Source organism: Centroberyx gerrardi, chromosome 8 (assembly GCF_048128805.1).
Source record: "Centroberyx gerrardi isolate f3 chromosome 8, fCenGer3.hap1.cur.20231027, whole genome shotgun sequence".
Lineage (NCBI taxonomy): Eukaryota > Metazoa > Chordata > Actinopteri > Beryciformes > Berycidae > Centroberyx > Centroberyx gerrardi.
In genome coordinates, this window is record NC_136004.1 from 3,518,275 (window position 1) to 3,529,220 (window position 10,946).

Below are 10,946 nucleotides of genomic sequence, written 5' to 3' on the forward strand. Positions count from 1 at the left end.
CTCCCTGTATGATTGTTGAACGTTGGTGCAAAATGGCGGCTAATACACCACCAAACATGGCTCTAGGAATGCAAGGTACATCACCAATAGCTGCATTTCAGGGTAGATTTTTCCTTTAAGAGTCCTATGAGAGTGTAGACAAGTGTTTTTCACCGTTAAGCTATGGCCATGTTATTTTTTTGTTTTTTTAACATACCATACTGGGTCTATATAATAATAAATCTATTGTGTTCTGTTCCATCTGAAGCTTTAATGCCCCTCTCAACTCTCCACAGCAAGCAACAGGTGCTTAGATAGTTTATCTAATGCCTCATCAGAAATACGAGGCTCTCGTCTCTGTAATGGTCTTAAATGAGTCATCAACATGAGCAGGTGAATGAATTGTACTCATGTGTGCAGCATTGAGGCTCATCTTCAGGTCAATTAAGAGGATAGGCTGGTGGGGAATTATGGGCTGGCTTGGTAATGGGTGAGTGTGTCCAATATGCACACAGGGAATACACAATCTCCACCAGTAGAATCCAGAAAGCAATTAAAAGACGTCCTTTCAACACAATAAGTTACACTACAATGGGAGCTGCCTACATCCAATTTCCGATTATCCATTGCCTGAAACTTGAATATATTGCAGTATTAGATTTGTTACTTTAACTAGCATGAGCTAGTTGGCAAGTAGAAAGTTTAATTTTCTCTAAGTACGGTGTGCCAACTTTGAAACAATGTTCACGTCAACCTCCTAGTGGTAATTATAAGTAATGTTTTTTTACGGGCTCCAATATCTCTCACCTGGTGTCATGAATTGTTTAGGTGTGTCAACACAAGAATAAACATAGCAGGGAAACCACCGATGTTGGCAGTTCAGGGTATTAATAAGAATCTAAATTATCAGTTATATTCACACTAATATAACCAACCATACTTACAAAAAGTGTGAAATATCTGCTGTAGTTAATTCTGGGGGAAACACTGAATTCTTGGAATTTTTTTGCAGGAAAAGGGTCAAACTTTATCAAAAACCCTTGTCAGTCGAACCCCAACTGTAAATAAGTCCAGAGACCTTAAAAGTATCACAATACACTACAAAGCCAAACCCCCTAATTTTATCCCTGAAATGTCCTTAATTTCTCAATAAATAAACATTAATTATCCAATAAAAATAACATAGCTTTAAAAAAGTAAGGTTAGTATCATGGGTTTTTAAGGGATTTGTTCATGGAGACTACTAGAGACACTAGTAATCAAGGGATTTTTCATGCCTTTTGTGCATGGTTTACAGGGTTATTGAGTTATTAATCGAAAGTTCCTGTCTCCCTGAATTTCACATTAAAGTAATGAGTCAAAAATTAAGTTTTGTTTGTTTTGATGGGATCTACTCCATTAATAACTCCCTTTACTCATTTTAAGGGGATGTTGCATGAATTAAGGAGTGAATTCATGTAAATGTAAGGTTATTTTAAGGGATTACTGGTTCGCAGAGATATCTGAAAATCAATGTTTATTGCAACTGAGGAAAAAAAATACAACTTAGTGTGACATCCTCATACTGTACAAATTACTCATATGCACTCAAAGCTATTTACATTGTAGTCTACTACCCATTTACATAATGATGCCAAATCAGAAGGCTGGCCTGTTTTTGTACTCATTTCAGTTCATTGGTTGACGCTCTCATAGACTTCAAATCTGTATTGGATGCCGTTCTCCTCCTGGATGCCTTGTGGCACGCCTGGGAACCTGTATGGAGAAATAAGCCATATTTGTCATCCATGTATACACACTGTTCAATGTAAATGGTTTTAGGGCAGGAAGTGTCTTAATACACAATTAAAAACTCAACAGCAGTTCCTCATTTTTTATTTCTGCTGCTTACAAATGTATTATCACGACATGCATGGAGGGAAGGTACTGGGAAAAAAAGCACTTGGTGTTTTAGTGCCATAATGATGTTTAACTTTTCACAGTAAATGTGTTTGCTCCATATCTGCTTTTTGATATGCTCTAACACCGCTGAGCCAAATGAGGCTTTGATAATGAAAAGTGAGTGAGCTTTAATAGAGAAATAAGCTTTGTGCAGGAAAAAATGATTTCTCCATTCACAACCAGACAGGGACACCGATTCCAAACATAAAGTGTTGTAGTGAGCGAACAGTAAAACGGCTCAAAACAGTAAATAGCAGCAGAAAGTGCAAACCTTAAACAGAGTGACTACAGGTTTTTTTAAGTTAAATTTAAAACTTAAGACCGTTTTAATACCAGTCAAATCAAATTCAAGACCAATTTCATCTCCAAATAAGCCTGAAGATTCAAAAACAAACAAAAAAAAGTAGTTTTCTCAAATTACATACGCGCCAGTGTTAGCTTGTTGTTAGCAAAATTATTGTTTAGATTTCAATGGATCCAGGTGAAAACATCTTGTGTTAAACAGACTGTGACAGGGATGATTATGTGAAAAGCCCGTTCATTTCCCCCATAAAGAAATCGCTTTAGATCCGGAAGTCCATATATGGGAAAGGCTGACAACATCACTTACAAGGTATGTGAAAGCTGATTGGCTCCCGTTTTGTATCCCAGCAACACTATTAGGATCACACCAACACATTTTCCAAAGTGATATCGAACTGAACTTACTCTGGCAGAAGGCGGTATTGGTCGGTGCTGATTTCAGGGAGGAACGTGTCGCTTTCAAACTGCTTCAGGATGCGGGTGATGAACAGTCTTCTGGTCCCCGGGCTCTCCATCATCTCCTGGGGAGCCCACAGCAGCCAACCGGAAATACAAACAGAAGCTGTAGTGAGTGTACATGTTGTGTCCGCACAGAAAGAGGATGTCGAGACTAAACGCTGTATTTTCAGCTCACCCTGCAGTGGTAGCTACAACCATTAACCATCAACACTGACAATAAAAATCAAACATCATTGATTGGTATTTTCCGTGGTCAATTCACCGTCAATTCATGATTTTTCAACCAAGCCTTCAAAACAAAGACCAATGTACAGCAAATGGGGGAATGTAGCAATACTGTAGTAACATGATCCACTTACACTTACTTAGTATGAACTTGGTTTACCTGCGTCAAGCCAGTCAGAAAAAACATAGCACATCTGGTCAGAATTTTCATTGCAAAACTCATATTTAAGAACATGTTTTATGTTCAACATTTTTTTGGAGAAATGCAAATTTCCAAAATGAAAATAAAGAATATGTGAGGAGGAATGTGCACTAAGAGAAAAATAGACTCAATCCCAAAATGTATATCTTGCAACTTGGAGGGATATCTACTATCTCCACAAAATTTAAATCAATTGGCAAAATTCCCTGATATTCCATAACTTTCCCAGAAAATTTACCAAATTCCCTGACTTTCCCTGTCTGGAATTCACCTGTCAAACCTCCATGATATCCCAGAACCTCCATGACCCTGGGTATTGTAGGCTGTACCTTGTAGACAGAGCTGCCTCCTATAACCCAGACCTGGTCAGCCAGCTGGGTGTCCAGCAGCCGGAGAGCGGAGCTGAAGTCCGGGGCCAGGTGGTGGGCTCCTGCAGGGGGCACTCTGGAGGAGAACCAGGGTTTCATTCAAGTCACTGTGACAACCGGGTGATGCTGACTTTTAAGTAATATTTCACTTTGAGATTTTTGTTTGCAGTGCTTAGGTCCTGTATACAAGTTCCTGAGCAGTTTACCTCCAACCCTGGCTGTCCTGATAACTGGTGATAATATCACTTGGTACATTTAAGCTGCAATACGCAATGTTTCACATTAAAATAATAGCAATAAATAAATAGGATGTAAATTGTTTTTTTATTGCAAATTGTCTGCATTCTCCATCTGCTTCTTCAGCGCCCGTGGAGGCTTTACAGATGCCGGTTACCTCAGCCAGTTGTTTCTGTGTTCAGTATCATATTTTTCAATAAGTAAATTTGCCTATTTGTAATTATCAGAGGTTAACTCCCGAGTCAGTCTCAACTCTTGAGGCACACGTCTCAAGTCAAGTCCCAAGTCTAAATGTAGATTACCAAGTCAAGTCAAGTCCATGTCATTAATGTCAAGTCTCAAGTCTAAATGTAGAACAGCAAGTCAAGTCAGAACAAATCAAGAGTCCAGTATCAATTTAATATCTTAAAGAAAACTAAATATCTAGGACTTTTCAATGCAATATGGTTTCAATAGGATAAAAACTTGGTAAGAGCATCATGAGTTTGAATATTTCTATAATCAGTTTCAACTTCAATACATTCAATCATTCCATACAAATTCAGAAAACAGAATTTAAATTCAGTTGCCTGGTGGAACAAATCTCATCACTTTCAATCCAAGTCATTTACACAAACACAAGATCTTTTGTCAAGACTTTAGAAACCTTTTCAAGTCATCAAAATACAAGTCAAAGTCAAGACCCAAGTCACCAGAACCCAAGTCAAGTCAAGTCTGAAGTCTTCTCTTCATGCAACAAGTCAAGTCTCAAGCAATTAAAACTGTGACTTGAGTCTGACTCCAGTCCAAGTCATGTGACTCAAGTCCCCACCTCTGGTAATTATCAATAAAGAGGGTTGGGTGGGGGGTCACACTTTGGGGTAGATGTCTACTGCTCTTTTTGCTACCTCAATGTGGGGTTGATAGCTTACAAAGTGAAGTATTGCATTAATGGTTAACTAAGTATGAACAGCAGAGAAACCTTTCAACTCAATATTGAAAGCTGAAATATATTTGACTGTAAGAGACTGATAAATCAGTGATAAATCAATACACAAAGGTTCCAGATTGGTATATTTTAGGTAAACACTATGCAAGTAAACAATGGGATCTAAACAAACTGAACACCAATACAGTGAAGTACAAAGATTTAGATGGACGTTCAAAATGTATCAGTGCAGTAAAAAGGCCTTAAATTGTGCATATTAGTGTGTGGCATTATTTCCAATAAATTCAGATGTTTCATACTTGAGCTCCCTGCTGAGGACAATGTTGATCCTGTTGTTCAGAGGTCTGTTCTTCTCTGGGATGGAAAACCACGTCTTCCTGCCCATGATCACCACGTTCTGCTTCCCTGGAGGACGACAGGGAGGAGGATCAACATCTCAGACAAAGTCCAGTTGATATGTGACAGAACAAAAATCATGATTCTGACCTTAAAAAGGTAAAGGACGTTAGCATCTTTCCCTATGAGCGACAAATCGTGATGATAATTTGACTATATTACTGACCATGAAAAAATTATTTTTGGTCGGCAGAAACGTAATACAGTGCATCTCTTATATAATGTTGCCAAATCCAGTATGTACTAGGCATGGACCACATGGGTATCGTTGTCGCTTTGTTGCTGCTAATAACTCACAAGTGAATAATATATGTAAGTATGCAAAACAAATGTAAGTAATCTATCTGCAGGTTTCAGAAAGCTAGTCTTCTTAATGTTACCTGAAATTGAATATAAGACCAACTGAACAATCAAAATCTAGAAACAAAAATCAATCAAAGCTAGTGAAATTTGAATGTACTAAAGAAATCAGTGATAAGGAAGGAAGATATATTATTGTGAAAGGAAAACTGGAAAACGAAAAAGTGACATTGGTTAATGTTTATGCCCCACCTAACAGTGAAAAGCATTTTTTTAAAACTCTGCTTGATAACATAATTTTGGAAATGGAGGAAATATTAATCTGTGGGGGTGACTTTAATATTGTGATGAATAGTAATCTAGACACAACAAACAATAAGAAAAATACCACACGTTACAAAAATGATCAAGACAATATTTAAAGAATTTGGTATAGTCGATATTTGGAGAGAACTGCACCCCTCTAAAAGGGACTATACACATTACTCAGCACCTAATAAAAGTTATGCTAGAATTGCCTATTTTTTTATGAATAAAAAGGACCTATACAGAGTATGGGAGTGTGAAATTGAAGGAGCGGACGTATCGGATCACTGTGCGGTTTATCTAAAAGTCAAATTAAAACCGCAGGAGAAAAAAACATTATGGAGGTTAAATGTTGGATTATTAAATAATAAATCAATTGTTGAGGAGATTAAAAAATAGATTACAACATATCAAAATGAAAATGATAATGGAGAGGTTAATCCTGCTATTCTGTGGGATGCCCTTAAAGCAGTCATGGGAGGGAAGCTTACTGCTAAGACAGCATTTATCAAAAAAGCTAAAGAAGAAGCCTATAAGAAGGAAAAGGAAAAACTGCTTGAAATTGAACAACAACATAAGAATACACAAGACTCCACATTACTACCAAAAATTAAAGAAATTAGGGATAGTATGGATAAATTATTAACCACAGAGAGAAAAGAAAACAAGATTTCTAAAACAATCCTACTATGAGGTGGGGCCTAGAGCAACCAGACTACTAGCAAAAAGACTGCAAAAACAACAGGCAGATAGGACAATTTATAAGATAAGAGATACACTCACAAATCAGATAGCCTACGAAGCCAAAGAGATTGAAACTATCTTCAGGAACTATTATGGAAATCTGTATAGCCAGCCTCCGTCTGCTGACATTGACCAAATGAGAGCTTTTCTAGAGACACTGGACTTACCAGCAATTGGGAAAGACCAGAATGACCTTCTGACTTCAACCATTGCAAAAACAGAAATAGAGAAAGCAATAGGTAGACTAAAAACAAATAAGTCCCCTGGCAGTGATGGTCTACCATCTGAATGGTATAAAACATTCAGTGAACAGGCAAAATAAAGACCTTAAAGGGATAAAGGTTGGGAATGAAGAACATATCATTGGGCTCTTTGCTGATGACGTGATCTGTTATTTAGAGGACCCTGATACATGTCTTCCTGTATTAACCAATCAACTGGAGATGTTTGGCTTCTACTCTGGATATAAATTGAACTTAGCTAAAACACAGATTTTAACAATGAATTACTACCCATCCAAAATTATACAACAAAAATACAACTTGAATTGGAGTTCTAAAAAAATGACATACCTCGGAGTTACTATAACAAGAGGAATTGATAAACTATATAAAGCCAACTATATCAAAGTGGATCAGGACATTAGGAATGATATTGAGAGGTGGGCTGTCCTGCCACTGGACTTCAGTTCACGAATAGATACTATAAAAATGAATATACTTCCACGACTCCTCTACTTATTTCAGTCACTACCAATCGAGATCCCTGAGAAACAATTCAGAGCCTGGGATAAAATTATTTCAAGGTTTATATGGAATGGTCAAAGGCCAAGAGTCAAATTTGAAACATTACAGATTGGGAAACATAAAGGGGGTATGGCGTTGCCAAATCTTAGGGAATATTTCCATGCAGCAGAAATTAGACCAGTGATTTATTGGTGTGCTAAGGACTATGAAGCAAAATGGAAAAATCTAGAGAGATATGTACAAGGAAGGGAAATTCAAAGCCTCATTGGAGACAGAGATGTAGCAAAGGATTTACTTGAACAGGTAGATGCTGTTACTCGATTTACATTAGAATTGTGGTTTAATTTAGTACAAAAATATGGATTAGAGAAAGAACTCAGACTACTTCGATGGATAGCCTATGACGGACATTTTATCCCGGGCACTCTTGACCAGAGGTTCAAACAATGGATTCCAAGTGGTATAACAGCATTATGCACAGTAATAAAAGATGGGAATGTTATGAGTTTTCAGGAGCTGAAACAACAATATACATTAAACAACCAGGACCACTTCAGATATTTGCAATTAAGGGACTTTTATGACAGAGAAATAAAGCACAATGTAAATTTAGATAAAAATGGAATAATTAGAACCATAATTGGAGTTTACAATTCAAAGAAATATAGAATAATATCTACATTATATCAGCACCTAATGGAGAGGAGAGGAAACACAACATTATATGTAAAGCTGAAATGGGAAAAAGAATTAGGTGTGAATATTGCAGAAGATGAATGGTTGCATATTTGGAGAACACAACAGTCTACAACATCCTCACGTACTTGGAGAGAACACTGTTGGAAGAATGTAATTAGATTCTTTATTACACCCAAAATTAAGAGCAAATACATGTCTATAGCACAACCATGTTGGAGACGATGTGGGGCAATAAATGTAGACCATTCTCATGTATTTTGGCTTTGTCCTAAAATTGTACAGTTTTGGGAAAATGTTCATATGGATATTATCAAAATTCTGGGCTATGATATACCTAGGTCATGTATGGTACTGTACTTTGGTAATATGACAGGAGATATTGTGTTAAGAGAAGACAGATATTTGCTGAAAGTCTTGTTGGCAGCTTGTAAAAAGGCCATTACGAAGAGATGGTACACGGCAGAACCGCCAACACAAGATGGATGGCTGAAAATTGTGAATGAAATATATGATATGGAACAGTTAACTCATAGGATAAGAGTTCAAGAGGACCGATGTCAAGAGAAATGGGAGAAATGGACAATATTTACATGTCAACGACAAGACAAGAGAATGAACCACTGAATATGTCACAGGAATAAGTAAGCCTTGTGAAGAAGGTGCAACCCAGACCTTTTCTTCTTTTTTTTCTATGTGTATATGTTCTTTTTGTAATGGAAAAGCAATAAAAATAAAGTATTAAAAAAAAAAAAAACAATCAAAGCTGTGAAACTATGAATAGGCAGTATAAGACAAAGGACAGCAGCAAATTATATGTTTAGGGACATTATATCCAACAAGTTTGTCATGTTGTAACCTGGTCCTGTATTGATCTAAGAGTGGACATGCATGTGGGTCAAACTTACTGTGACTAACTGGAAGTGCAGTAATGTAATACAACACAAGAAAATAAAACCAACACTACTGCTGGTCCTATTCACATTTTTTGGTCAAACTACACAATTTATGGCATTTTCCTTATTTCATTCACCTTACTTTCCAACTCTGCCTCAACTTAATAGACGTATTAAAGAGTGTAAACAATTGTTAATACCTCTATCTAATTTCATATGTGCATCAAAATTAAACTTATAAAGGAAAAAGGAAAACCGTCAATACACGGTGACACAATAAGACATTTTAATACTTAAGATCTTAAATTTAGCTAATTTAAGAGCTCTTCAGACTTGTTAAGGACCTGCGGACACCATGAACATTCTTCCTCCACAAGTTTTACTGTGACAAACTTTCGACCCAGTTCGTGTTCAGCTGTCCAAAACAATGACAACTGTGTCGAAACGAATGTTAAAAATAATTATGTTCTTAAGAGTGTTGTGCGGACCTGCTATGAATTTGTTCAGCATCAGTGGAAGAGATGGACTTTTCTCAAAACCACGTCACGAGCTTACCTTCCACAGATGGAGTCGTCGTCATCTTCCGGAAATGTTTGAACTCATTACTATAAATAGAGAAGACACAATTCAAGATTCGCATAAAGACAAGGTTGATACATTTAAATACCAGTCTGTCGTGCTGCTTGCTTGTGAGCTAAGTTAGCTTGGCCATTCCTTTCTAAGCTATCATGCTCGTTCTTGTTTAAACAGTACTGTGGACCTTGGGTTCGGATAACGGTCTATCCACACGACTTACTTCAGTCTGACGGGATGCCACGGCAGGTCTCCGTTCTTACCGATGCCCAGGTCAGGACACACCGCCACGATGCAGTTCAGGACGCGGGACATTTTCACCCGTGTTGCGAACTGAATTGTTAAAATATCCAGGTAAAATATCCTAATATTCAAGTAAAATCGTTGTACTCCGCGTGGGTTATGATGTCTGTCCGCAAGTTCCCGCCAGTAGATGTTACATGACGGACCGGAAATGACGACGTCGCCCTGGTCTTCTTCTTTTGTTTTTTTTTTGGTTGGAATTATAACAATAACTTGGTAGGCTATAAAAGAAAGTCGGGTTAATCTACTTAGAACACGGGCACGATATAACAAAATGGATACCTCCGACTTAAAATATGAACAAATAAGGATACGTTAAAGACTAATAAAGCAGTATAGGGATTTTCCACAACATCAAACTCCTCAAAGTCACTAAAACTTTTGCATTTGTCCTCTTCATAGATTTCAGTGATCTAAAATGGTTACACATTTCATTCTTACACGCAGAGAACACAGTTTTTTATACATTTGATTTGTGAATAAAGGATTTCCTTAACAGTAATAAGTGATTCATAACAAAGCCTGTCTTCTTGAAATCTAGCAAGATTGTCTCTAACAAGAGACAGTCTCCAACCAATCAAACATGTCTTCCCACAAGAAAATAAGTAAATACAGAGGAAAAATAAATGAGCTGATGTTTCAGTTTCAGTATTACACAACCAAGTCTCTGACACAACATACATGATAATGTCAAATCATCCAAAAGTTTGTTTCTAGCTACTAGCTCTGTAGTAGAGCGCCCTCTTCTGGGTCATCAGGAATGATTCTTAGAACATTAAAATATGAACACATCTTCCCTTTTTTCAATATTGCAAAGTTGAGGTTGAGAGGTTAGTTACATGATGTGAACAACTCTGCTTTTAAAGCATCTTGTTACTTAAAATAGCCAATATTATCTAATAAAGCCTCTGTCCTGCATGTTTAACAATTGAGTATTTGACCATACATTTATCATAACTTTTCCCCCTGTTCTACGATAGTGCTTAACAATGCAGTACCAACATAGTTTTCTTTCAGACACAGGTCATGTCCCTTATGCTGCACTCATGTCATGTCAGATTTACCATAAATACGAGCTGCCAACTGGGAAAAAAAAATTCACGTCAGCCTAGTGGTAATTACAAATAGGATATGAAAACAAGCAGCAATGGCAGCGAATCCACTGATGTCAACAGTCCAAGATAATAAAAATATAAATTATCAGTTATATTCCCACTAATACAATAAACTAAAACTCTTAGTCCAGTCAGTAGTCTAGAGTCACTTCAGGGGCCAATCAATATCTTGTTAATGTTATGACCACTGTATTTGTAAGGCTTTTTATTAATGATTTGGGCATTTGTG

The 10,946-nt window shown here is 37.0% G+C and overlaps 1 protein-coding gene across 1 annotated transcript; it reads right to left on the reverse strand.

Moving 5' to 3' along the window:
• Positions 1-1,354: 1,354 nt before the first annotated feature.
• dhfr (dihydrofolate reductase) lies at positions 1,355-9,736 on the reverse strand. The gene is made up of 6 exons (XM_078285294.1): positions 9,523-9,736; positions 9,282-9,331; positions 4,942-5,047; positions 3,439-3,553; positions 2,629-2,744; positions 1,355-1,734 (listed from the first exon to the last, which is right to left on the reverse strand). The coding sequence occupies exons 1-6, from the start codon at positions 9,612-9,614 to the stop codon at positions 1,653-1,655; spliced, it is 561 nt and encodes a 186-aa protein (XP_078141420.1). The 5' UTR covers positions 9,615-9,736; the 3' UTR covers positions 1,355-1,652.
• Between the last annotated feature and the right edge of the window lie 1,210 nt (positions 9,737-10,946).